Source organism: Nomascus leucogenys, chromosome 11 (assembly GCF_006542625.1).
Source record: "Nomascus leucogenys isolate Asia chromosome 11, Asia_NLE_v1, whole genome shotgun sequence".
NCBI classification, from domain to species: Eukaryota; Metazoa; Chordata; class Mammalia; order Primates; family Hylobatidae; genus Nomascus; species Nomascus leucogenys.
In genome coordinates, this window is record NC_044391.1 from 44,790,958 (window position 1) to 44,818,950 (window position 27,993).

Sequence of the window (27,993 nt, forward strand, 5' to 3'; positions counted from 1 at the left end):
TGCTGGGGGGCGTAGCACAGATTTATTGTCCAGTACTAGGTCACCTCTCCTCCAGCTGCCTTAGGGGGAGGGGCGTGGGGACTAAGGGGCTTGCTGTGAGAATAAGGCACTTGAGATGGGGGTGGAGGGCCAGCTGGGGGTGTGTCAGCTAAGCTGGTCCTCGTACTGCTTGCGGAAACAATCGCCAGCTGGGAAGAAGTCCCAACATCTCTCTTGGTACATCTTCCAGACATAAGACTCCTAGGATTAGGGATAGAAAGAGTTCATTGGTCACATCTTCAAACCCTTGAGACATATATATATATTTTTAGACAGAGTGTTGCTCTGTTGCCCAGGCTGGAGTGCAGTGGCGACAATCACAGCTCACTGCAGCCTCCTGGCTCAAGCGATTCTCCACCTCAGTCTCCAGAGTAGCTGGGACTACAGGTGCACACCACCACCCCGGCTAATTTTTTGTATTTTTAGTAGAGACGGGGTTTCACCATGGTCTCCATCTCCTGACCTCGTGATCCGCCCGCCTCGGCCTCCCAAAGTGCTGGGATTACAAGTGTGAGCCACCGCGCCCGGCCCCAAACCCATTTTTTTGAGATGGAGTATCGCTCTGTCACCTAGGCTGGAGTGCAGTGGCATGATCTCGGCTCACTGCAACTTCTGCCTCTTGGGTTCAAGCGATTCTCCCATCTCAGCTTTCCAAGTAGCTGGGATTACAGGCATGCACAACCATGCCCTGCTAATTTTCGTATTTTTAGTAGAGACAGAAGTTCACCATGTTGGCCAGGCTGGTCTTGAACTCCTGGCCTCAAGTAATCCACCCGCCCTGGCCTCCCAAAGTCTTGGGATTACAGGTGTGAGCCACCGTGCCCAGCCCCAGCCCTAGCCCTAACCCTTGATATTGATAGGAGCTTTTTACTGCCACCTACTGACTGGCCTTATGTTAAAGGGCTCCATGTCCTGCCCACTGTCCTCCCATTAACACCCCCTTACCTGACCCGTGTGTTCTGTCTCATCCTTGTTTATCAGGTACATCAGGAAAAACCTGAGGGTGAGGGGACCACAGGAGACACGTCAGAACCACCCTTAACTTATTTTATTTTTTATTTATAGTAGAGAGGAAGTCTTGCTATGTTGCCCAAGCTGGTCTCGAACTCCTGGCCTCAAGTAATCCTCCCCACTTGGCCTCCCAAAGTGCTGGGCTTGCAGGTGTGAACCATCTTGTGGGGCCCCACCCTTACCTTCTGATTGGCTGGCAGGGAATCTGCCCACATGGACACTACACCCCCTTTCCTAACTGGCCAAAGCTAAGTACCCCACCCCTGGCTATTGGCAGCCATGCCCCCCACCCTCCTGATTGGCCAGTGTGTCCGTGCTCACATGTAATTGGCCAGGTTGTGCTCCTCCAGCGTGTGAGTCTCAAAGCCATGCGGTGTCGTATCAAAGTAGTCGCTGCCGATTCCGCAGATGAAGCACTTGGTCTGCGAGTGGCAAGAGACATCAGAGTGGAGGCCCAATTGACCCCCTGAATCCCGTAATCCCTCTGGGTCACCCCCTGACATGACCCACCTCCATATCCTCCTTCACTTGCTCCTGTTGGTCTCGGAGCTCACCAAAAGCGTCGATGATCAGACCTGGGGTGGCAGGACGCAAGTCAGTGCCCGACCTCTGACCTGGTTCAGAATCCCCCCTCTCTAGCTACCTACCTCCAGGGCTTGCCCTCCATCCCCCATTTCCCTAATCTCACCCCTAATTTTGCTTCCTAAGAAGATAATATTAGGCCTTTATCGGCCAAGTGCGGTGGCTCACGCCTGTAATCCCACTACTCTGGGAGGCTGAGGCAGGAAGATCATCTGAGGTCAGGAGTTCAAGAGCAGCCTGGCCAACATGGTGAACCCCCCTCGCTACTAAAAATAAAAAAATAAAAAAAGATTAGCTGGGTGTGGTGGCGTGTGCCTGTAGTCCCAGCTACTCGGGAGGCTGAGGCAGGAGAATCGCTTGAATCTGGGAGGTAGAGGTTGCAGTGAGCCAAGATTACACCACTGAACCACTGAACTCTGGCCCGGGCAACAGAGCGAGACTCCCTCTCAAAAAAAAAAATTATATATATATATATATACACACACACACGCACACACACACACACATATATAAATACATATATATAAACACATATATATAAATAAACATATATATATATATATATATATAATCAGGCCTTTATTGAGCACTCATATGAGCCAGGCACTGAGCATCTATGAATTGACTTAATCCTCATCACAACAGGTTAGTACCACTGACACCCTCGTTTTGCAGATGGAGAAACTGAGGCCCCAAGAGGCGACTTGCCCAAGGTCTCACAGTAGCGAGAGGTAGAGATGGGGTGTGAATCCAGGCTGACTGGCCCCTGGGCCGCATTCTTAGCCATGGAGCCAGCCTGCCTCCGGGCCCTGAGCGCCCACGCCCAGCACTGACCCTGGATGATGGCCAGCAGGATGACGATGACGAAGAAGAAGAAGGTGATGTCGAAGACCACCCTGTAGAGCTCGTATTCGTCACCCGCGGGGTCCTCGATCTCGTCCCCAATGCCTCCGCCAGCCCGGACACCCACGTACATGTGAAACAGGTAACACTGAGGGAGAGGGGCACACTGGTCACTCATTCATTCGACACTCACTGAGTACCAGCCAGGGCCCCGGGAAAGGCAGGGCTGAAGACATGGTAACGACTGAGACAGCCCTGGGCCCTGCCCTCAAAGGGCTCCCAGATACGGCATCAGACAGGGACCAACAGCCAGAAATGGTCAGGGCTGTGACAGGAAGGGCACGGGCAGCGAGGTGAGGGCCAGGCTGGGTGTGGGGCACAGGCAGAGGGGTCAGGGCCAGGATCGGGGGGGCACAGGCAGAGGGGTCAGGACTGGGATTGGGGGGTACAGGCAGAAGGGTCAGGGCCAGGTTGGGTAGGGGGCACAGGCAGAGGGGTCAGGGCCAGGATGGGGGGGCACAGGCAGAGGGGTCAGGGCTGGGATAGGGGGCACAGGCAGAGAGGTCAGGGCCAGGATAGGGGGTACACAGGCAGAGGAGTCAGGGCCGGGATAGGGGGGCACAGGCAGAGGTGTCAGGGCCAGGATAGGGGGGCACAGGCAGAGGGGTCAGGGCCGGGATAGGGGGGCACAGGCAGAGGGGTCAGGGCTGGGATGCGGGGGTACAGGCAGAAGGGTCAGGGCCAGGTTGGGTGGGGGGCACAGGCAGAGGGGTCAGGGCCAGGATGGAGGATACAGGCCGAGAGGTTAGGGCCAGGATAGGGGTCACAGGCAGAGGGGTCAGGGCCGGGATGGATGGGGGGCACAGATGGAGGGATGAGGGCCGAGATAGGTGGGGGGCACAGGCGGAGGGGTCAGGGCCAGGATAGGGGGGCACAGGCAGAGGGGTGAGGACGAGGACGGGAGGGCACAGGCAGTGGGGTGAGGGCTGGGATGGGAGGGCACAGGAAGAGGGGTGAGGGCCGGGATGGGAGGGCACAGGAAGAGGGGTCTGGGCTGGGGTTGGGGGACACAGGCAGAGGGTCGAGGCTGGGGTGGGGAGGCACAGTGTGACCAGGGATGAGCTGGGGGAAGCACTGGAAGCTTTAACAGCCCACTGGAGGCATCGGATCCAGCCTAGGTGATCAGGTGAGGCTTCCTGGAAGAGGAGGCAGGTGTGAGCTGAAACCTAAAGGAGGCGTTAGGTGGAGGGGTGGTGGGAGAGAGTGTTCCCAGCAGAGAAAGCCACATGCTGCCTCACCACTGTGAGGAAAGAATACATCTCGCTGCTGTGAGGAACTGAAAATGGTTGGGTGAGGCTGGAAAATAGAGCTCCTGTGCAGGAGAGCAGGGAGAGAGATGAGGCAGGGCCTGGGCACGTGGCTCTGTAGGCCCTGGCCCAGCCCATGGTCAAGAGGCTTCCTGTAGGACATGGCATTTAAGTGGAAAGGTGAGGTATCAAGCAAATGGGCTGTGTGTGTATGTTGGGCCTGGGGTAGGGGACAGAGAGAACATCAGGTGCAAAGGGCTAGAGTTGGGAGGAAACACGCAGTCCTAGGGGAACTGAAAGAGGACCAGGCGGCTAGAAGGCAAAAAGCAAGAGGGTTTGCGGTTAGACCCAGGCAGGGCCAGCTCTTCCCAGGCTTTGTAAGCCATGGCAGGGTGATTCGACTTTATCTACAGCGGGCTGGGGAGCCACAAGAAGGGTCTGAGTGGGGGTGGGGAGGGAGCATGGTCTACCTGGCATTTGGGAACAACTTTACACTTGTTGTTTTTTTTTGAGACAGAGTCTTGCTCTGTTGCCCAGGCTGGAGTGCAGTGGTGCAATCTTGGCTCACTGCGACCTCCACCTCTGAGTTCAAGAGATTATCCTGCCTCAGCCTCCTGAGTAGTTGGGATTACAGGTGCGTGCCACCCCACCCAGCTAATTTTTGTACTTTTTTTTTTTTTGAGACGGAGTTTTGCTCTTGTTGCCCAGCCTGGAGTGCAATGGCACGATCTCGGCTCACTGCAACCTCTGCCTCCGGGGTTCAAGAGATTCTCCTGCCTCGGCCTCCCAAGTAGCTGGGATCATAGGCACACACCACCACATCCCGCTAATTTTTGTATTTTTAGTGGAGACGGAGTTTCATCATGTTGGCCAGACTGGTCTCAAACTCTTGACCTCAGATGATCCACCTGCCTTGGCCGCCCAAAGTGCTGGGATTAAAAGCGTGAGCCACAGCGCCCGGCATACACTTGTTCTTTTTGTGTCCCCAGGATGTGAGAGAACAGTCAGCCTAGAGTAAAAACTAAGATAAGTGACTATAATGAGAACAAGGCTGTGGGCAGTGAGGCCGTGTCTGGAAGAGCCTCAGATGTCAGGTTGAGGAGCTGGACTTTGTCCTGAGAGCAGGGAGGAACCCAGGGAGCCAGACTGCAGGACATCTTTGGAGATAAACCCCAGAAATGATTCTTTTAATTGTGGCCTGTGTCTCTAGTAAGTTCACATCAATTTGAGTTATGATCACCATTATTAGAATAGAAGAGAAAATATAAATATGCATTGAACGCTGGGTATACCTTGGGTGAAACTTTTTTTTAAACTTGAGACAGAGTCTCAATCTGTTACCCAGGCTGGAGTGCAGTGGCGCAATCACAGCGCACTGCAACCCCAAACTCCCAAGCTCAAGCAATCCTCTTGCCTCAGCCTTCCAAAGTGTTGGGATTACAGGCATGAGTCACTGCGCCCGGCCTGGGCGAAACTTTTAATTGTGGATAATGATGATAGACGCTAACATCTATATAATCCTGAGGATGTGCCAGGTACTAGTCTAAGTCTTTTTTTTTGAGACGGAGTTTCACTCTTGTTGCCAAGGCTGGAGTGCAGTGGCACAATCTCGGCTCATGGCAGCCTCCACCTCCCGGGTTCAAGTGATTCTCCTGTCTCAGCTTCCCGAGTAGCTGGGATTACAGGCACGTGCCACCATGCCCGGCTAATTTTGTATTTTTAGTAGAGACGGGGTTTCTCCATGTTGGTCAGGCCGGTCTCGAACTCCCAACCTCAGGTGATCCGCCCGCCTCGGCCCCCCAAAGTGCTGGGATTACAGGCGTGAGTCACTGTGCAAGGCACTGGTCTAAGTATTTTAAGTCTTCGATAGCCAGGGAGCACCTATTAGTCCTAAAAGGAACTACTATTACACACTCATTTTACAGGTGAGGCCCCCAGGGCATAGGCAGGAGGTCGAGTAGCCTGCCCAAAATTCACATGGCTCATAAGCAGCAGGGGCGCGCTCCCTGAGTGCCTTTCCAATAATAACAGTTTGAAAAGCTCAAATGAGGCCGGGTGTGGTTGCCCACGTCTGTAATCCCAGCACTTTGGGAGGCCGAGGTGGGCAGATCACGAGGGCACAGGCAGAGATGGAGATCATCCTGGCCAACAAGGTGAAACTCTGTCTCTACTAAAAATACAAAAATTATCTGGGTGTGGTGGCACGCACCTGTAGTCCCAGCTACTTGGGAGGCTGAGGCAGGAGAATCACTTGAACCCGGGAGGTGGAGGTTTCAGTGAGCTGAGATTGCACCACTGCACTCCAGCCTGGCGACACAGCGAGACTCCATCTCAAAAAAAAAAAAAAAAACGTGCCTGGCATGCATCAGCTCACCAAACTGTAGGTACTATTTTCAGTTTTTAGAGACAGGGTCTCCCTCTGTCTACCAGGATGGAGTGTAGTGGCCCGTTCGTAGCTCACTGAAGCCTCCAACTGCTGGGCCCAAGTGATCCTCTTGCCTTAGCCTCCAGGCACACAACACAACACCCAGCTAATGTTTAAATTTTTTTTTTTTTTTTTTTGAGATGGAGTCTCGCTCTGTCGCCCAGGCTGGAGTGCAGTGGCACGATCTCGGCTCACTGCAAGCTCCGCCTCCCAGGTTCATGCCATTCTCCTGCCTCAGCCTCCTGAGCAGCTGGGACTACAGGCACCTGCCACCACGCCCGGCTAATTTTTTGTATTTTTATTAGAGACGGGGTTTCACTGTGTTAGCCAGGATGGTCTCAATCTCCTGACCTCGTGATCCACCCGCCTCGGCCTCCCAAAGTGCTGGGATTACAGGCGTGAGCCACCGCGCCTGGCCAAATTTTTTTTATAGAGACAGGATTTTTGCCTTGTTGCCCAGGCTGGTTTCCAACTCCTGGACTCAAGTAATCCTCCCCCCTCGGCCTCCCAACGCACTGGGATTGCAGGCTGGAGGCACCACGCCCGGCCTGGAGGTACCATTATTAACTCCTTCAACAGATGCGAGAAGGAAGGGTCCCAGAGTGCTGGGGGAGGGGCTCACCGTCATCATGTCATCACACTTCATGTCAGGTTCATCCTCATCCTCGCTCTTGTTGTAGAACTTGCGGAAGAAGTTGAAGGCCACCACGGTGTACAGGTAGACGACCACCGCCAGAAGGCCCACAGTCATCACCAGCTGGGGGCAGGACGGGGCCAGGTCAGCTCCGCCCTGGGCTTGCCCTCCCCCCGCCCTGCCCATTCTGGGTCCTGGCCCTGGTTCAGTCCCTGTGGCTCTACCTTGCAGCCCCACACACCCCTGGCTCAGCCCACCTGGCCTTGCCCCTCCTCAGCCCAGCTGCCTGGCCCTCACCCCTTCACCACCCACTGCCACGCTGGTCCCTGCTGGCCCACGCCCCACAGCCAGGTCCTCCCCACACCTGTTTCCCATTGTGGGTGACGGAGGAGAGGATGGTGCGCAGCGTCTTGACCCCCATGGCGATGTCCAGGAGATGGGCAGCAAAGAAGAAGTTGTTGTAGTGTCCCAAGAGGGACATCACCATATACCAGCCCAGGTACAGGAAGGACTGTGGGCACACAGGGCCAGGGGTCAGGGGGAAGGCAGGGACACACGAGGAGCACTCTGGAGGGTAGGGGCCACTTGGGAGAGTCAGCTGTGCCCTGGGGGTCGGGTGCCATCTCCGTTTGGGGAGTACATGGAGGATCGGGGCATTCTGAGTGAGAAAGCGTCCTGCGGGCAGATGAGAGCGCCCTGCAGAAGGAATAATCTGGGAATCTAAGGGCACACTGAGGGACCAAAGGATGCTCTGGGCCAGGTGTGGTGGCTCATGCCTGTAATCCCAGAACTTTGGGGAGCTGAGGCAGGAGGATCACTTGAGGTCAGGAGTTCAAGACCAGTCTGGGCAACATAGCAAGATTCCACCGTCTCTTCCTCTGTCTTTTTTTTTTTTTTTGAGATGGAGTTTCACTCGTCACCCAGGCTGGAGTGCAATGGCGCAATCTCAGCTCACTGCAACCTCCGCCTCCCAGGTTCAAGCAAAAGAGGCTAAGCCTGCCTTAGCCTCGCTTAGCCTCCCAAGTAGCTGAGACCACAGGTGTGGGTAACCACACCCAGCTAATTTTTTTTTTTTTTTTTTTGAGATGGAATCTTAGTCCGTTGCCCAGGCTGGAGTGCAGTGGTGCAATCTCAGCTCACTGCAACCTCCACCTCCCGGGTTCAAGCGATTCTCCTGCCTTAGCCGACAAAGTAGCTGGGACCACAGGCGTGGGTCGCCACACCCAGCTAATTTTTGTGTTTTTAGTAGAGATGGGGTTTCAGCATGATGGCCAGGCTGGTCTCTAACTCCTGGCCTCAAGTTATCCACCCACCTCGGCCTCCCAACCCAAAATGCTGAGATTACAGGCCTGAGCCACCGCACCTGGCCACTCTCTGTATTTTGTTAGAGACAGGGTCTCGCTCTGTTATCCAGGCTGAAGTGAAGTGGTGCACATGCAGCTCACTGAAACCTCTGCTTCCTGGGCTCAAGCCATCCTCCCACCGCAGCTTGTTGAGTGGCTGGGACTACAGGTGTGCACCACCACGCCTGGCTAATTTTTGTATTTTTTGTAGAGACAGGGTTTCACTGTCTCTACAAAAGTTGCCCAAGCTGGTCTTAAACGTTTGAGCTCAAGCAGTCCTCTGCCTCCACCTCCCAAAGTGCTGGGATTACAGGCCTGAGCCACTGTGCCTGGCTGCCTGGCTAACTTTTTGTTTTCTTTTTATGTTTTTTTTTTTTTTTTTTTTTTTTTTTTGAGATGGATTCTCATTCTGTCACCCAGGCTGGAGTGCAGTGGTGCGATCTTGGCTCACTGCAGCCTCCACCTCCTGGATTCAAGCCATTCTCCTGCCTCAGCCTCCGGAGTAGCTGGGAATACAGGCACCTGCTGCCATGCCCAGTGCCAGGTTTGTCTTGTTTTGTTTGTTTTTCTTTGTTTTTTGAGACGGAGTCTCGCTGTTGCCCAGGCTGCAGTGCAGTGGTGCAATCTTGGCTCACTGCTGGCTGTGCCCCCCGGGGTTCACGCCATTCTCCTGCCTCAGCCTCCCGCGTAGCTGGGACTGCAGGCACCCGCCACCTCGCCCGGCTAATTTTTTGTATTTTTAGTAGAAATGGGGTTTCACCATGTTAGCCAGGATGGTCTCGATCTCCTGACCTTGTGATCCACCCGCCTCGGCCTCCCAAAGTGCTAGGATTACAGGCGTGAGCCACCACGCCCGGCCGCCAGGTTTGTCATGAACTCCTAACCTCAAGTGATCTGCCTGCCTCGGCCTCCCAAAGTGCTGGGACTACAGGCGTAAGCTACCACGCCCAGCCCAGCTAATTTTTAAATTTTCTGTAGAGAGAGGATCTCACTACGTTGCCCAGGCTGGTCTCAAACTCTGGGCTCCAGTGATCCACCAGTCTTGGCCTCTCAAAGTGTTGGGAGTACAGGCGTGAGCCACCACACCCAATCCCAGCTATTTAAAAAAAAAAAATAGTAATAATAATAATAATAAGACGTCTGGGGGATAAGCAGCCTTGTGTGGATAAGAAGATACCCTAGGGTCACAGCCACTCAGGGTCCCAGGAGTCATTCTCTGGTCAGGAACACCCGACGTTGGGAACCCTCCTAACGCCCCAACCCTGCAGAGTCCCTCCCCAATCTGTGGGCCCCTGCTCACGTTGTCTGTGAAGATGACCCCGAACTTCCAGATCTGGTACTTGACATCGATGGACATGAGCCTGTGGGGGCGGGGGTGGGAGGAGATGCTTGAGTGTCAGACCCCAGTCACTTCCCCTGCATGCCCCAGGCCTGTGCAGGGGTGTCCTGGGCTTACCAGGTCAGCAGCCCTGGCGGTGGGTCGGGCTTGCGCTCATTGTGGGCGGTGATCTCTAGTGTGGCCAGGTCCATGCCCAGTAGCTCAGCAATCCGCTCCCGCCCGTAGATGTCCCCATGTTTATCCAGGACCTGCACAAGAGAGTGTCAGGCTGTGTAGACACAGCTGGAATGCGGGTGTGTGTCGTGGCCTGCAAGGGGGTTCTGGGGACACTCCAAACTCTGAGTGAGAAATGGGAGGTGCATTTTTTTTTTTTTTTTTTTTTGAGACAGAGTCTCCCTCTGTCGCCCAGGCTGGAGTATAGTGGCGCCATCTCTGCTCACTGCAACCTGTGCCTCCCGGGTTCAAGTGATTCTCCTGCCTCAGCCACCTGAGTAGCTGGGATTACAGGCATGTGCCACCATGCCCAGCTAATTTTGTATTTTTAGTAGGGACGGGGTTTCTCCGTGTTGGTCACGCTGGTCTCGAACTCCCAACCTCAGGTGATCCGCCCGCCTCGGCCTCCCAAAGTGCTGGGATTACAGGTGTGAGGCACCATGGCTGGCTGGGGGTGGGTGCATTTTTTTCTGGGAAGAAGGTGCCACAGCTTTCTTCAGATCCTCAGGGGTAGGATCCAAAAGCAATAAAGGTCCAGCTAATTCATTAGCCAAATTAATTGAAATAATTTATTACTTTTAGGTAGGAAGGCCAGGAATCCTATATAATTGGGCCCCTGTCACCTATAAACTTAGCTCCTCCCTGTCACCCCTTCAACCACACTGGCCTCCTCACAGTTCTGCAAATGCACCAGGCACATTCCTGCCTCAGGGCCTTTGCACTGCCCGTTTCCCCAGTCTAGGACACCTCCCTCACATTTCCACTGGCTTATTTCCTCACCTCCCTATTAATGAGTATGACCTTTTCTGGGCTCCTGATATACAACAGCAACCTCTCCTGGCGAACACACGCACACTCCCCACCCCTCTTCACTGCTTTATTTATGTGAGATGGGGTCTCACTGTATCGCCCAAGCTGATCTCGAACTCCTGGACTCCAGTGATCCTCCCCAGTGGCTAGAACTATAGGCATGAGCCACCACACTCGGCTACCACTTTTTTTCTTTTTTCTTTTTTTTTTTTTTTTTTTTGAGACGGAGTCTCACTCTGTCGCCCAGGCTGGAGTGCAGTGGCACGATCTCGGCTCACTGCAACCTCCGCCTCCCAGGTTCAAGCAATTCTCCCACCTCGGCCACCCAAGTAGCTGGGATTACAGGCGCCCGCCACCACGCCTGGCTAATTTTTTATATTTTAAGTAGAGACGGGGTCTCACCATGTTGGCCAGGCTGGTCTCCAGCTCCTAACCTCAAGTGATCTGCCCACCTTGGCCTCCCAAAGTGCTGGGATTACAGGCGTGAGCCACTGCTCCCAGCCCACTTTGTTTTTTTCTACAGCATTTATCACCACTGACATACTGTACTTGTGTTCATCATCTGTCTTTCCAACTTGAACATCAGAATCACTGTTTTGTTTACCACGGGATCCCAGGTTTCTGAAACTGTTCCTGGCACATAATAGGCACTCTGTAAATATGAGTGAACGAAATATAGTAACAGCCAACATATCTAGCGTTTTCCTATATGCCAGATGCTGCTCATGTAGTATATAATACAACAACCCTACAGGGTTGGCCGTATTATTACCCCATTTTGAGTATGAGGTACAGAAAGGTCAATAAGCCAGAAGTAGAAAAGCAGGCAATCGGCTGGGCGCGGTGGCTCGTGCCTGTAATCCCAGAACTTTTGGAGGCCGAGGCGGGTGGATCACCTGAGGTCAGGAGTTGGAGATCAGCCTGGCCCACGTGGCAAAACCCCGTCTCTACTAAAAATACAAAAATTAGCCGGGCGTGGTGGTGGGTGCCTGTAATCCCAGCTACTTGGGAGGCTGAGGCAGGAGAATCACTTGAACCCAGGAGGTGGAGGTTGCAGTGAGCTGAGATTGTGCCACTGCACTCCAGCCTGGGTAACAGAGCGAGACTCTGTTTCAAAGGAAAAAAAAAAAAAGAAAAGCAGGCAATCTGGTTCCAGAGTGTGTGTGCTTAAGACATATTGCTAACTTCCTCTCTTTCAACTAGTATTTCTCTATTTTTTTGAGATGGAGTCTCGCTCTGTCACCCAGGCTGGAGTGCAATGGCGCGATCTCGGCTCACTGCAGCCTCTGCCACCCGGGTTCAAGTGATTCTCCTGCCTCAGCCTCTCAAGTAGCTGGGATTACAGGCGCCCACCACCACGCCCGGCTAATTTTTGTATTTTTAGTAGAGATGCAGTTTTGCCATGTTGTCCAGACTGGTCTCAAACTCCTGACCTCAAGTGATCTGCCCACCTCGGCCTCCCAAAGTGCTGGGATTACAGGCGTGAGCCACCGCGCCCGGCCTCAACCAGTATTTCTTGAGTATTCACTCTGTGCCAGGCACTGTGCTATGCTTTTTAATTTTTTTTTTATTTTTGTTATTATTATTTTTTTTGAGATGAGGTCTCATTCTCTTACCCAGGCTATAGTGCAGTGGCGCAATCTTGGCTCACTGCAACCTCTGCCTCCTAGGTTAAGCGATCCTCCCACCTCAGCCTCCTGAGTATCTGGGACTACAGGCATGCGGCACCACATTAATTTTTTGTATTTTTGGTAGAGATGACAGTTTGCCATGTTGCCCAGGCTGCTGTGAAACTCCTGAGCTCAAGTGTTACGTCCATCTCAGCCTCCCAAAGTTCTGGAATTACAGGCGTGAGCCACCGCGCTCAGCCTTGATGCTCTGCTCCTTCCATGTGCCCATTCAAGAAAGGGAAGCAAGCTTACTATGCCCACCTCCCCATGAGGAAACTGAGGTGCTACTCAGAGAGGTAAAAAAACCTCTTGCCCAAGGTCACACACCAAGCAAGTGCTTGGCAGGCCTGTGATGGCCTGGTGGCAGGCAGGGACCCAATCCAGGACCCAGTGCATCCATGTCCTCTCACCTTGCGCTTGACAAACTTGTCCCAGTAGTTGCTGGGGAAAGACCTGCACAGAGAGAGAGAGAGAGAGAGAAAGTGTGAGTGTAAGATGTTAGGGCCAGAGGGATCAGAGCTGTCAGCCACGCCAGGGTTGGCTGAAACTCCACTGTTTTTCTTTTCTTTTTTTGAGATGGAGTCTCACTCTGTCGCCCAGGCTGGAGTGCAGTGGTGTGATATCGGCTCACTGCAAACTTTGCCTCCCAGGTTCAAGCGATTCTCCTGCCTCAGCCTCCCGAGTAGCTGGGATTACAGGCGCCCACCACTATACCTGGCTAATTTTTGAATTTTTAGTAGAGACGGGGTTTTGCCATGTTGGCCGGGCTGGTCTCGAACTTCTGACCTCAGGTGATCCCCCCCCACCCACCTTGGCCTCCCAAAGTGCTGGGATTACAGGCGTGAGCCACCGCGCCCGGCTCCACTGCTTTTCTTGTAGAAACCTTGAACAGTGGGGACCCCACTGCCATCTTTGCTGGACCCCAGATGAGGCAGAGAACTTGCATTCAGAGTCAGATGTGCAAAAAAGACCTCGGAATGGCACTCTGATAAAGAGGCTCTGGCGTGGTGACAGGCAGGGAGGAGTCCAAACCAGCAGCCTGACTTGGCACCAACTCCAGTGGAACTGCCTGCTTCCTCATCCTGGTTGATTTCATTTAATTTCATGATTCTGGCCCTTTATTTACCAGTTTTCCAAGTGACAAATTGATGCTCTAACATCCTCAAATCTGGCTGAGTTTTTTTTTTTTTTTTTTTTTTTTTTGTTTTGAGATGGAGTGTTGCTCTGTCACCCAGGCTGGAGTGCAGTGATGAGATCTCGGCTCACTGCAAGCTCCGCCTCCTAGGTTCACGCCATTCTCCTGCCTCAGCCTCCTGAGTAGCTGGGACTACAGGCACCCGCCACCACGCCCGGCTAATTTTTTTGTATTTTTAGTAGAGACGGGGTTTCACCGTGTTAGCCAGGATGCTCTCGATCTCCTGACCTCATGATCCGCCTGCCTCGGCCTCCCAAAGTGCTGGGATTACAGGTGTCAGCCACTGCGCCCGGCCACGAGTTTTGTTTTTTGAGAGGGTGGAGCGATGACTGATTATGAATTCACGGATTTGCAATTATTTGAAGTGCTTCAATTCATTGCACTTCCAATTCCTATTCGTTTTTTTTTTTTTTGCCCCCAGACATAGGGTCTTGCTCTGTCACTCAGGCTGAAGGACAGTGGCATAATCATAGCTCACTGCAGCCTGGAACTCCTGGGCTCACGTCATCCTCCAGCCTCAGCCTCCCAAACAGCTAAGACTACAGGCATGCGCTAGCCAGGCTAGCATGTCTGGCTAACTTTTTAGGTTTTTCTTTTGTTTTTTTCTAAAGATAGAGGTCTTTCTATGTTGTCCAGGCTGGTCTTGAACTCCTGGGCACAAGGGATCCTCCTGCCTCAGCCTCCCAAAGTGCTGAGATTACAGGCATGAGCCACTGAGTGTGGCCCCTAGGGCCCCTAATGATTTCTTTTCTTTTTTTTTCTTTTTTTTTTTTCAGATGGAGTCTCACTCTGTTGCCCAGGCTGGAGTGCAGAGACTAATTTTTGTATTTTTAGTAGAGATGGGGTTTCACCATGTTGGCCAAGCTGGTCTCAAACTCCTGACCTCAAGTGATCTGCCACGTTGGCCTTCCAAATGTTGGGACTACAGGCGTGAGCCACCGCGCCTGGCCATGTTTTTTTATTTTGCACTCATTGCACCTGAGTAAGAATCACACCTGGAGACAGGGTTTAAAATATGGGTTCCTGGGCTCACACCCCAGAGTCACCGAACAGGAACCTCCAGGCCTCAAGTCTAGGAATCTCCGTGTGCCAACCTCACCCACACAGATGCTGTAATGCACGGGAAATGTGCCTCTTTTACGGAAACGAAGAGTAAGACTTGGGGAGAATGAGGCAGGGCCTGCAGGGACTGAAACCCTAGGGTTTTTTTTGTTTTTGTTTTTGTTTTTGTTTTTGCTGGGGGGAAGGGGGATGGAATTTCACTCTTGTTGCCCAGGCTGGAGTGTGATGGTGCAATCTCGGCTCACTGCATCCTCCACCTCCCGGGTTCAAGTGATTCTCCTGATTCAGCCTTCCCAGTAGCTGGGATTACAGGCGTCCGCCACCATGCCAAGCTAATTTTTGTACTTTTAGTAGAGACGGGATTTCACCATGTTGTCCAGGCTGGTCTCAAACTCCTGACCTCATGATCCGCCTGCCTTAGCCTCCCAAAGTGCTGGGATTACAGGCGTGAGCCACTGTGCCCAGCCCGAAACCCTAGTTTTTTGGGGTCCCAGCCTGGACTGGGTGGAAACCGAGGTCTCCTGCTGCCACCCTGAGGTGGGGGCTGGGTCCTTACGGCGTGTTGAGCACCAGTCGGTCCCACTGCCCCTTCACGTCATCGTCCTCAGGCTGCTCCGTGATGTATAGGCCGTCAAACTCCAGCTTCCGGGCCAGCTCCTTCTCCCGCTTAAAGATTACCAGGGGCACCTGGATAGTGGGAGGAGGCCAAGGGTGGGCATCAGGCACCTTGGCTGGACCACAGTCTCAGCAGAAGCCATGAGATCTTGCTGGAGTCTGTGTGTGACCCCACATCAGAAGTGCTTTCCCCGTGATAAGGGTAGAAATGAGGAGGTCCAGGCAGAGGGGTCAGGGCTGGGATGCGGGGGACATGGGCAGAGGGGTCAGGGCTGGGATGTGGGGGACATGGGAAGAGGGCTCAGGGCTGGGATGTGGGGGACGTGGGAAGAGGGCTCAGGGCTGGGATGTGGGGGACGTGGGCAGAGGGGTCAGGGCTGGGATGTGGGGGACGTGGGAAGAGGGCTGAGGGCTGGGATGTGGGGGACATGGGCAGAGGGGTCAGGGCTGGGATGTGGGGGACGTGGGCAAAGGGGTCAGGGCTGGGATGTGGGGGACGTGGGCAGAGGGCTCAGGGCTGGGATGTGGGGGACATGGGCAGAGGGCTCAGGGCTGGGATGTGGGGGACATGGGCAGAGGGTTCAGGGCAGGGATGTGGGGACATGGGCAGAGGGTTCAGGGCAGGGATGTGGGGACATGGGCAGAGGGGTCAGGGCAGGGATGGGGGAGGCACAGGCAGGGGGGTCAGGGCTGGAATGTAGTGCATAGATATAGGGCTCAGGGCCAGGATAGGGGGGCATAGATAGAGGGCTCAGGGCCGGGATGGGGGGGCATAGATAGAGGGGTCAGGGCCGGGATGGGGGGCATAGGTAGAAGGGTAAGGGCTGGAATTGGGGGGCACAGGCAGAGCAGTCGGGGCTGGACGTGGAGAGGCACAGGCGGGGGTGTCAGGGCTGGGATGTAGGGGCATAGAGGGGTCAGGACTGGAATGGAGGTGGGGCACAGGCAGAGGGATTGGGCCAGGATGTGAGAACAGGGGAGCTGTGGGAGCCCAGGAGTGGTGCCTGATGCCACCTGGGGCTTCCCAAGGGAGGGAGGTCTGAACTCAGAACTGAAGGATGAATAAAACAGAGGCAGGTGCAAGGGGGTGGAAGCAGGGCAAAGTATTGCAGGCAGAGGGAACAGCTTGTACGAAAGTTTTAAGCCCAAAGAACTCTAGTTCAATAGTAAAGTATCAAGACAGTGGTCCAGAACCCAGTTCCTCAGCTATAAGCTGTGTCTGTTCCCAATTTGATGTGTCCTTGCTGGAGACCCCTATCATCCTTGCTGGAGACCCCAATCCTGTACCCAGTTCCCCAGCCCTCACCCCAACCCCAGGACCCCTCTGTCCCAACCACTTTCAGGGCCCCCAACCCCAGCCAGTGCTCCAGCACTGCCCCCACCCCCAGCCAGCAATAAGCCCTTGTGCAGAACCATGGCCATGTGCCCACCTTGAGACAGTTATAGCCAATGATGCAGAGAAAGGCCACCAGTGTATGCAGGAGGCTCAGACACCGCAGGGCGGGCTCCATGTAGCCTGTGCTCTCCTCCAGGAAGTAGTACACCATGTTCTCATCCTCATCGCCCTCTGCCTCCTCTCCGGCCCCCAAGCCCCAGCCAGAGCCGCCACCAGAGCCTGCACCTGACACATCCCCAGCAGCTGAGCCTTCCATGTCTTCCTCCCCTGGTGGAGAGTCTGAGACCTGAAATGGGGACAGAGATCCATCTGTGGGTCTGCCACATGCAGAGCCCACTCACAAAATTGAGCCTCCATTCCCGAGATTGGACTGGGACCATACCAGATACAGTCTTGGTGTGGCTGTCAATCAAGATCAAGGGGTAGGCCTAGGGCCCTAGCTAGCAAATCAGACTCTGACCTGGGAATTAGCCTATTGAACTGAGCGGCACAGAACTGAAGACAGAGTTGGTTCATCTTGATAGTGGAGCCCTAAAGAGACTGCCCACTAATATTAACACTAACATGAAAATTATTAGCAGCTAAACATTTACACAGTGCTTTTTATATGCCAGGTACTGGTGCTCTAAGTGCCTTACACATACTCATCCTCTTTGTTTTGGTGGGGTGGATGGAGTTTCACTCTTGTCGCCTAGGCTGGAGTGCAGTGGTGCAATCTCGGCTCACTGCAACCTTTGCCTCCCGGGTTCAAGGGATTCTACTGCCTCAGCCTCCTGCATAGCTTCGATTACAGGTGCCCGCCACCATGCCTGGCTAATTTTTTTTGTATTTTTAGTAGAGACGGGGTTTCACCACGTGGCCAGGCTGGTCTTGAATTCCGGACTTCAGGTGATCCACCTACCTCGGCCTCCCAAAGTGCTGGGATTACAGGTGTGAGCCACTGTGCCTGGTGCCTTATCCTCTTTCACTCCCCACAGCTCTAAGAGGTATTCCATTTTACAGATGAGGGAGTTGAGGCACAGGGATGGTAAGCACCTTGCCTAACGTCATGCGCCAGTGGGCAGTGGAGCAGGACTGGGTCCCACAGAAGCCATGCTTCGATCTCTCTAGTCTACCTTACTGTCCTGTTATCTAGACCCCTGGCAAGACCCCAAGGGTCCCTTTGTCCTTCAGGAGGCCTGGTTCTTAGCCCATTCCTTCCATTCTGTGAGCGGCCCGTTTCTTCCTCCCTGCAAACTTCTGTTTAGCTTATGTGAAAGCAAAGATGCTTAACGGAATCAGTGGGTGTTGCTGAGAGCTGAGGGCCTGCACCCAGGCGCACAGGACTGGCATGTGGCCGAGCTGAGCAGAGAACTCAGCTCCTGCTCCTGCTCTAACTCCCACAGACAGTCAGGCTTCTGTCCTAGATGGATCCAGGTATCCCCTACTCACCCCCATGGAGGGGGGTCCCAGGATCCAGGTGTCCAGCCTGAACCCTCCTAAGGACCCTGAGCCCAATACCTCGTCCCTTCAGTGGAGGAACTCTGAAATTCTGATAGGGGCTGAGCCTCCCATCCCACAGCATGGATAAGGGCCCCACCCTTCCAGCCCTTCAGGACCAGCACCTTATAAAACAGCAAGATGAAGTTGATGGCAAATGCCAAGAAGAGGGCAAGGAACCGCAGGGTGTAAAAGTTCCGGGACAGGTAGTTCTGAGAGAGAAGAAAAAAAGAGAGAAAGCGCTCACAGATCAGCCTCTTCCCTGGAGAATTCATCCCATCATTTACCCGCAATCAAAGTACCTGGGCTCTCAATATCTTTCCTACAACCTCCTATTTATTTATTATTATTATTATTATTATTATTTTTGAGACGGAGTCTTGCTCTGTCGTCCAGGCTGGAGTGCAGTGGCACGATCTTGGCTCACTGCAACCTCTGCCGCCTGGGTTCAAGCAATTCCTCTGCTGCAGCCTCCTGAGTGCTAGGATTACAGGCGTGCGCCACCACGCCCAGCTAATTTGTGTATTTTTAGTAGAGACAGGGTTTCACCATATTGGCCAGGCTGGTCTCAAACTCCTGACCTCGTGATCCGCCCTCCTCGGCCTCCCTAAGTGTTGGGATTACAGGCTTGAGCCACTGCACCCAGCCTATTTATTTATTTTTTAGACAAGGTCTCACTCTGTCACCCAGGCTGGAATGCAGTGGTGCCATCTCGACTCACTGCAACCTCCGCCTACCGGGTTCAAATTCTCATGACTCAGCCTCCTAAGTAGCTGGGATTACAGGTGTGCACCACCACATTCAGTTAATCTTTGTATTTTCAGTAGAGACGGGGTCTCACCATGTTGGTCAGGCTGGTCTCAAACTCCTGACCTCAGGTGATCCACCCACCTTGGCCTCCCAAAGTGCTGGGATTATAGGTGTGAGCCACCTCGCCTGGCCTCAACCTCCTATTTATTGAGTCTTGCTTATACCAACATCTGGGCTAAGAGCTTTATTTGCACGAACTTGTTTAATTCTCAGTACACCCCTGTGAAGTGGGTACTACTGTTATGCGCACTTTACAGATGAGGAAACTGAGGCTCAGGGGAAGTGGTGTCTTGCTCAAGGTAACATAACCAATGAGTGGCAGAGCTGGGATTTGAACCCAGGCAGTCAGCCTCCAGAGTCCAAGCTCCAAGCCACTTGGCCATGCTGCTTCCTGAGTGAGGTTACCCCACCTGTCACTCTGCCTGCTTTACAGAAGATGAAAGGGAACTTTTTTTTTTTTTGAGTCAAGGTCTTACTCTCACCCAGGTTGGAGTGAAGTGACGCAATCATAGCTCACTGCTGCCTCAACCTCCTGTGCTTAAGTGATCCTCCCGCCTCAGCCTCCTGAATAGCTGGGGCTATAGGCATGTGTCACCTCACCCAGCTAATTAAAAAAAACATTTTTGGCTACTCTGGGTGCACTGCCTATAGGGTAGCCCTGCTCTGCAAGGAGCAGTAATTTAAAAAAAAAAAAGATTAAAAAAAATTCAGCCAGGCCGGGCGCGGTGGCTCACGCCTATAATCCCAGCACTTTGGGAAGCCAAGGCGGGCGGATCACGAGGTCAGGAGATCGAGACCGTCCTGGCTAACGTGGTGAAACCCCGTCTCTACTAAAAATACAAAAAATTAGCTGGGTGTGGTTGCAGGAGCCTGTATTCCCAGCTACTCGGGAGGCTGAGGCAGGAGAATGGCCTGAACCCGGGAGGTGGAGCTTGCAGTGAGCCGAGCTTGCAGTGAGCCGAGATCATGCCACTGCACTCCAGCGTGGGTGACAGAGTGAGACTCCGTCTCAAAAAAAAAAAAGAAAGAAATTCGGCCAGGTGTGGTGGCTCACACCTGTAATCCCAGCACTTTGGGAGGCCGAGGCGGGTGGATCATGAGGTCAGGAGATTGAGACCATCCTGGCTGACATAGTGAAACCCTGTCTCTACTAAAAATACAAAAAATTAGCCAGGCGTGGTGGCGGGCGCCTGTAGTCCTAGCTACTCGGGAGGCTGAGGAGGGAGAATTGCATGAACCCAGGAGTCAGAGCTTGCAGTGAGCTGAGATTGTGCCACTGCACTCCAGCCTGGGCAACAGAGCAAGACTCTGTCTCAAAAAAAAAAAATTCTTTTGTAGAGACAGGGATCTCCCTATGTTGCCCTGGCTTGTCTCAAACTCCTGGGCTCAAGTGATCCTCCTACCTTGGACTTCCAAAGTACTGGAATTACGGGCATGAGCCCCCTCGCATGGCCAGGAACATCTTCCATCTCTCCCTCTTTCTCTCCACCTTTCCCTCCATCCCTCATTCTTCCCACAAATTCTGACGGAACCATCTTTGTTCCACGATTCCCTTACTGACCCCCTGCCCCCCACCGCCACTTTTTTTGAGGCAGAGTCTTGCTCTGTCACCCAGGCTGGAGTGCAGTGGCATGATCTTGGCTCACTGAAACTTCTGCCTCTTGGGTTCAAGCGATTCTCATGCCTCAGCCTCCTGAGTAGCTGGAATTGCAGGCATGCACCACTATGCCCGGCTAATTTTTTTTTTTTTTTTGTATTTTTAGTAGAGATGGGGTTTCACCATGTTGGCCAGTCTGGCCTTGAACTCCTGACCTCAGGCGATCCGCCTGCCTCGGCCTCCCGAGGTGCTGGGATTACAGGTGTGAGCCACCGTGCCCAGCCTCCCTCACCCCCTCTTATCAGGCCAGGCCTGGAGAGGAGACAGGATGGAGGGAACCCTGGGACCTGCCTCCCAGCACCCACCCTTCTTCCTGGCCTGGATGAGATAAGCGCTTCCCCAAGAACTGGGAGAGCTCAGACCTCCACAGCAGCACTGGGAGTGGTGGAGGGACTGAGACTCTAGGGGCTGACAGCCAAAAACAGGCCACAGTGGGAAGGCCAGAGCGGTGGCCTCATTGAATGTAGGTCTGGACAGAGGATGGAGGTGGAAGTGTGGGTGGGTGGCCCCGATGAACAGAGGTATGGAGGTTGGAATAAGGATTGTGAGCAGGGAACGGACAAGGAACCAAGTGAGGGCCATCTGAAAATGCTACCCTGTCCCCAGGTCTGGGGATGCCTCTGCCCTCTCCCCAGCTAGGGTTCTTCTTGGAGATGAGCTTGAACAGATGAACTCAAGAACAGGGTGAGCAGGAGAGGTGGGCACCAGAGGTGGGGCTCCCGGGGAGAAGAAGGTTCAGGTGACCTGGCTGGATCCTCACCAGGAACTTCACCCTCTGCACCTCCAGTTCTCCCCAGAATTCGCCCCCAGCTTCTTCCTTCTTTGGAGGGGGTGAGGGAGGTGCTTGCTTCTTGGGGGGCTCTGGTGGGGGCTCAGGAATTTCTTCCTTCTCCCCATTCTCGGCACTGCAGGGCAGGACAGACAGAGGTCAGGAGGTGCCTGGGCAGGCAATGCATGAGTTCATTCATTCAAAACCATTCACCAAGGGCCCGCCCTGTGCCTGGCCCAGGTTTGGATGGTACTGGGTACATGGGATGATGAGATAATCAGGACTTGCCCTTATGAGGCTCCAGTCCAATGTGGGAGACAGGCAGTGACAGTGACACCAGGCAGTGACAGCCCAGAGTGGTTGGGGCTGGGATGCAGGAAGCTCAGGGGGTTGTGGGAATCTGGAAGAGACACCTCCTCAACTTAGGAGGGGGTCAGGTGTCCTGGAGAATTGGAAAGGATGAGAAAGACTCAGAGTAGGCAGGGGGCCTGTGTTCCAGGCAGAGGGAAGGCACATGCGAAGGCCTGGCGGTTAGATGGGAGTTTTCATTTTTCTATCTCTCCGTCCTTTCTTTTTTTTTTTTTTTGAGATAGCGTCTTGCTCTGTCACCCAGGCTGGAGGGGAATGCTGCGATCAGGGCTCACTGCAGCTCCGCCTCCGGGGGTCAAGTGATCCTCCCACCTCAGCCTCCCCCCACACCACCATGCTTGGCTAATTTTAAATTTTTTTTATGTTGCCCAGGTTGGAGCATTTATTTCTTGATTCTTTTACTCAGAGCCCCTCCTCCGTGCTTCAGTCTGGGCTGGGTGATGCCGAGGACACAGGGTGGCCAGGACAGCCTCGGGGCCTGACCTCTGGAGGCTCCTAGTCTAGGAGGGAGGCAGTGATAGGGGTTAGGCCCTTCAGCCCCAAGGCCACTTACTCGGCTTTCTCCGGCTCCAGCTCGGGTTCCGGCTCTGGCTCTGGTGGAAGCTCCTCCTCCACTCCATCCACCTAGGGGCAGGGCAAGCATCAGGGCTGAGTCCCCACCCTAAGCGCTTCCCAGGGCTGCCTGCCTGCTCCTCTCATCTCCTTTCTCTCTTATTTCCCCTGGGTAATCTAAGTTTTACACCTCCCCCCACCAGAAAGAGGCAGATGATGATTCCCATTTTACAGAGGGGAAACTGAGGCTCGTCGAGGTGAAGCCCTTTGCCCAGAGCACTGCGCAGGGTCGGCCTGACTCCAAGTACAGCTCTGCTTGTCCCCAGGGCTTCCCACCACCTTGACCTCCGCATTCCCGTGGCATTCCCAGCACCAAGGGCCTGAAGGTGTTTGGGGTCCCTTCCTCCATGGTGTACTTCATTCCCACGAGTATCTCCAAGGGTCTTTTCCTAGTGGCCCTGACTCTGTCTCGGGACTTTTTTTAGTCTTGGTCTTTCTTTTCCTTTCCTTTTTTTTTTTTTTTTTTTTTTTTTTTGAGACGTAGTCTCACTCTGTCACCCAGGCTGGAGTGCAGTGGCACCATCTTGGCTCACTGCAACCTCTGCCTCCCGGGTTCAAGCGATTCTCCTGCCTCAGCCTCCCGAGTAGCTGGGATTACAGGTGCACACCACCATGCCCGGCTAATTTTTGTATTTTTAGTAGAGACGGGGTTCCACCACGGTGGCCAGGATGGTCTCAAACTCCTGACCTCAGGTGATCGGCCCGCCTCGGTCTCCCACAGTGCTGGGATCACAGGTGTGAGCCACCGCGCCCGGCTTAGTTTTGGTCTTTCTTGCCCTCTAATTTGGTCTCTGGGTTTCTCACTCTCTCTGGCTCTCCAGGTATCATTTTCTCTACCTCTCCCGGGCCCTGCACTCTGCCCGGCCCTGCACTCTCTCTCCCCGGCCCTTTCTCCAGGTCTCCATCTCTGAGCCGCTTTCTCTGTGCCTCTGTGTATTCCCTGTCTCTGAGCGTCTCTCTTGACTGGCGCCCGCTCTGTCTCCGTGTGCATCCTCCATGGGTGCGTCCTCCGTGGGTGCGTGCGCCCTGCGTGTGCCTATATCCCCTAGCCAGTTCTCTCCTGTGTGTGTGTCTCCACCCAGCCGGGCTCTCTTCCTCCCTCCAATCCCCCATCTTTCTAAAATCCCAAAGTCCCCGCCTGCTCTCTCACCCCCAACTTCCTCTTGAGGATGGGAGAGCCCTCGGGCGTGGGCGGTTCCGCAGGCGTCGTGTCCCCCATGTCCCCGAGACCGCCAGCCCCTTCAGGCCGGAAGGGGCCCCCATCGGTCACGGCCACCGCCCCGTCGGCGCCGCCCGGCCCGGCCGCGTGCACCGCCGCCTCCTCGTCTCCAGCGCCCTCCGCGGCGTCTCCTGCGCCCTCGCTGGCACCCTCGCCGTCTGCGTCTCCGCCCGGCCCGGCCGGCTGCTCGCCGTGCACCTCGTCGCTGGTGGGGTCGGGCATGCCCGCCAGGAGCTCGGTCACCGTCACTTTCTTGGCGCCCTCCACCAGGCCGCCGCCGAACAGCGAGCCCCAGAGCAGGCTCAGCGCGCCCGCTGCCGCCCCCGCGCCAGCGGCCCCAGCGCGCGTCACTGCTGCCCAGAGCAGCGCCGCCACCGCGGTGGCCGCCTCGCGGGCCGTGAGCCGCCGCAGCCGCCGCACGCGCCGCCGCAGGCTGCGGTAGCTGAGGCCGCGCAGGGCCCGGCCTGCGGCCGCCACCACCCGCGCCGTCGCCCCAGCTGCCGCCGTGGCCGCTGTGCCCTCGGGCCCTTCCGCGCCCTCCTCCGCGCCCTCCGCGCCCGCCTCCGCCGCGCCCTCGTCCGCGTCGGTCTCCGGCTCGCCCTCGGGCTCCGAGATCTGCGCGGCGATCTGCATCTCGAAGATGGTGTCCTCGCAGAAACTCACGAAGAGCTCCATCTTCTCAGCCTCGCCGCCCTCGTTCACCACGTCGAAGATGAACTGGCGCTTGGACTCCTTCACCTGAAGCGCGGGGCGGCAGACAGGATAGGGGCGCCGTCAGCGGGGGCTCGGACAGCAGCGACAGCGCAGTGGCAGCTACAAGGGGTCACCGCGGCAGGCGCTGTTCTAAATGCATTGTTGGTATTTTGTTTTGTTTTTGACACGGGGTCAGGCCGGGCGCGGTGGCTCCGCCTGTAATCATAGCACTTTGGGAAACCGAGGCGGGCAGATCACTTGAGGTCAGGAGTTCAAGACCAGCCTGGCCAACATGGTGAAACCCCCGACTCTACTAAAAATGCAAAAATTAGCCGGTGTGGTGGCACACCCCTGTAATCCCAGTTACTCGGGAGGCTGAGGTAGGAGAATTACTTGAACCCGGGAGGCGGAGGTTGCCATGAGCTGTGATCGTGCCACTGCACTCTGGCCTGGGCAACAGAGTGAAAGTCTGTCTGTCTCAAAAAAAAAAAAAAAAAAGGATCTAGCTCTGTTTCCCAGGCTGGAATGAAGTGATGCTCTCTCAGCTCGGCTCACTGCAACCTTCGCCCCCAGGGTTCACGTGATCCCCATGCCTCGGCCTCCTGAGTAGGTGGGATTACAGGTGCCCGCCACCATGCTGGGCTGAGTTTTTGAATTTTCATTAGAGACAGGGTTTTGCCATGTTGGCCAGGCTGGTCTCGAACTCCTGGCCTCAAGTGATCTGCCCGCCTCAGCCTCCCAAAGTGCTGGGATTACAGGCATGAGCCACCATGACTGGTAATTTCTAAAAAAAAATTTTTTTTGCAGAGACAGGGTCTGGCTGTGTTGGTCAGGCTGGTGTCCAACTCCTGGCCTCAAGCAATCCTCTGGCCTTGGCCTCCTGAAGTGCTGGGATTACAGGCAGGAGCCACAGCGCCTGGCCACGTTGTTGTTTTGGTTATCAATAGCAAACCTATAGAGAGAGCTTCAGAGAGCACTCATTGCGGGTACTCCTGTGAATGCTTCAATAAGGCCAGGCCCCATACAAGCAGTTTCTATAAAACTCACTTAATCCTCACAAACAAGCCTAGGGCTAGCGGGTTTTCTTCCCATTTTACAGATGAGGACAGGGAGGCCCAGAAAGTTACATGCCCAGGTGACACAGACAAGGTGGCACATACAGGATTCGAACCCCCAGAGAGCTGGCTCCAGAATGGATGTGTTTAGCTTCCTTGAGAGGAGGAGCATAGTGCTTAAAGGCAAAGGCTGTGCAGCCAGCCTGCCTGGGTTCAAATCCTGATTCTGCCACTGAGTAGCTGGGTGATTTTGAATTAACTCTCTGGACCTCGGTTTTCCCCTCTGTAAAATGGGCATAATAGAACCTACATTATAGGGTTGGTGTGAGGCTTAAATGAGTTAACAGATGCTGCATGATTAGAACAGCACCTGGTGCCTGATAAATGCTGTATAGTGGGCAGGCCATGGTGGCTCACACCTGTAATCCCAACACTTTGGGAGGCCGAGGCGGGCGGATCACCTGAGGTCAGGAATTCAAGACCAGCCTTGCCAACATGGCAAAACCCCGCCTCTACTGAAAATATAAAAATTAGGTGGGCGTGGTTGCACATGGCTGTAATCTTAGCTACTCAGGAGGCTGAGACAGGAAAACCGCTTGAACCCGGGAGGTGGAGGTTGAGTGAGCTGAGATCGTGCCATTGCACTCCAGCCTGGGCAACAACAGCGAAACTCCGTCTCAAACGACAACAACAACGCCGTACAGTGTTCCCTATTATTATACTGCCCCACAGGTGCTCCGAGGCCACATGGGCATACGTGGATGCCCGAGAAGCAGGGGAAAGTGGAATGGGAAGGGGTGAGCAGAAGGAAGCGGGTGTTTGGAGGAATAGCACTAAGGGAAAGAGTGTGTGGGGAGCACGCAGGGTCAGAGGAAGAGGGGAGGACAGAGCTCCCCCAGCATGTGCAAAGAGTGAGTGGGAAGGGCCGTGGTGAACAGGGGCTTCCTGCAGAGGGAGGGATGTGCGGACATCCTGGGTGCCAGGATGCTGCAACCACTAGTGTGCCAGATGGGGGTGTGTATGCAGTGGGGCCCCAAGGGGCATAGATCAGTGTGCAAGATCTCAAGGGTTCCTTCGGAGTATGTGAGGAGACACCGGGGGCAAGGGAGGGATCAGGAGTAAGGAGGGTGTGGCGGCATGGGAGGATGCCAGAAGTGTGCAACCACGAGAGGCTCAGTGTGCACGGTGGACGTGGGCACACGGGGCAGGCGTGCAAGGGCCTGGGACTCTATGGGGGGACAGGAGGAGTATGAGTGTGAGAGGGGCCTGCAGTTATGCAGTGTGCATGAGGCAGGCATGAATGTGGGAAGGGGAGCCAAGAGTTCGTGTACTGGCTCCCAGAACATGAGGACAGGGCTCCGTGTGGGACATGAGCCCGCATGCATGAGCTGGTGTCCCCTGAGGAGACATATGAAGGGCCCAGTCATGACGGAGGTGATGGGTGTGCAAGCCTCCTGGGCTATGAGTGTGAGACAAGGAGGGGTGTGCAAGTACCTGGCGGCATCTGAGGAACAAGCGTGTGTGCAAGAGAATGAGGTGAGGGTGTTTCAGGGCCGTGTGGGGAGTGCGAGGGAATGGGGAGGGGAACCATATGTCAGCCAGGTGTGCCAGCTGTGCTGGGAACACGCCGGGACCACGTGAGTGTACCCTTGGGGCAAGTGAGTGTGTGAGGGGTGTTCAAGCATTTGTGGGCTGGGTATAGGAGGAGCTGAGACAGGGCACGTCAGATTAGAGAGTAGGTCTGAGGGCTCTTGTGGGTGAGCCTGAGACCGTGGCCCAAGTGTGCATGGGTAAGCATGGTTGTGCCAGGGCTACAGTGAGGGCAAGTGGGCAGTGAATGAAGCATGCCAGGGTTCTGGGAGGGCTCATTGGCATCCTCAGGGTGTGTGTGCAAGAGGTGTGCACCCACGTGTGGGCCCAGAATAAGTTGGGGGTACACATCATGTGCTAGGACTTCAGAAGGCATCTGGGGGCACATGTGATGACTGGTGAAGGGTGGGTCAGCATGTCAGGGCACCCCAGAGCCCCCAAGGCGAGCGTGTACAAGCGTGAGCACGAGCGGACCAGGACCAAGAGACGGCACACCGGGGGCGGCTGGGAAGGGGAGCAAGGGGTGTGTCGCCATGCGGGGTCGAGGAGGTGAGTGTGGGTACGGCTGCATCAGGGCTATAAGGGCCTGCCAGAGCTCCCAGGGTGTGCGTGTAAGGGGAAAGCATGGCGTGTGAGCAGCCATAGGACACACTGACCCTGCTTCATGCCCAAGGGGTGTGCATCCTTGTGTGGGCCAGGTCCACAAGAAGTGGCCAAGGGCGAGCCAGGGATGTGCAAGGGCGCAGCCGGGCAAAATGTGTACAAAAGGGTGGGCGTGGGCTTGCTGGAGCAGGGCAGATATGCGAGGCACGCACAGCCCCCTGTGGGGTCTGAGGGTGCAGGAAGTGAGCACCCGCATGCCCGAAGCCCCAGGAGGCGAGCTTGCACGCGCGCGGGTCCCCTGACCTGGGGCATCTCCCACTGGGCGCGGTTGGTCTCTGAGATCTCGAAGTAGATGCGCTCGATGCGGCGCGAGGCGCCCATGATCTCGATGCGGCCCAGGTAGGGGCGGAAGTACTCAAGAATGCTCTCGGCCAGCTCCAGGAAGTTGTGCAGGCGAGGGTCATGCGGCACATGCTCCGACAGGTTGGTCAGCAGCACCGCCACATTGAAGCCGATGTCGCGTGCTGGCTCCTGGAAGCGGTTGGCGAACTCCTCGCAGTTGATCATTTCGTTCTCATCCGCTTCGGAGCACGAAAGCAGGAACTGGATTTCTGGACCGCTGAACTGCTTCTGGCTGTCCATGGCCTGGGGGC

At 55.0% G+C, this 27,993-nt stretch overlaps 1 protein-coding gene across 1 annotated transcript; it reads right to left on the reverse strand.

Annotated features, from left to right (window-relative positions):
* On the reverse strand, nucleotides 1-27,993 carry LOC115837231 (ryanodine receptor 1-like). Its single transcript, XM_030822221.1, has 17 exons — nucleotides 27,644-27,993; nucleotides 23,331-24,137; nucleotides 22,122-22,192; nucleotides 21,191-21,335; nucleotides 18,089-18,175; nucleotides 16,519-16,770; nucleotides 15,030-15,160; nucleotides 12,627-12,669; nucleotides 9,641-9,771; nucleotides 9,485-9,545; nucleotides 7,206-7,352; nucleotides 6,830-6,964; nucleotides 2,467-2,623; nucleotides 1,561-1,625; nucleotides 1,372-1,472; nucleotides 985-1,036; nucleotides 1-240 (listed from the first exon to the last, which is right to left on the reverse strand). Exons 1-17 carry the CDS (start codon nucleotides 27,980-27,982, stop codon nucleotides 145-147), a joined length of 2,820 nt encoding a protein of 939 aa, XP_030678081.1. The 5' UTR covers nucleotides 27,983-27,993; the 3' UTR covers nucleotides 1-144.

Bases quoted from the DNA above. Each gene is read 5' to 3' on its own strand.
- LOC115837231 (XM_030822221.1), bottom strand. From the start codon at position 27,982: ATGGACAGCCAGAAGCAGTTCAGCGGTCCAGAAATCCAGTTCCTGCTT. The intron at 22,193-23,330 runs GTGAGAGAGCAG...CCCTGCCCCTAG, and splicing joins TCCTCAAGAGGAAGTTGGGG to GTGGATGGAGTGGAGGAGGA. The intron at 12,670-15,029 runs GTAAGGACCCAG...CTCTCTGTGCAG, and splicing joins CGACTGGTGCTCAACACGCC to GTCTTTCCCCAGCAACTACT.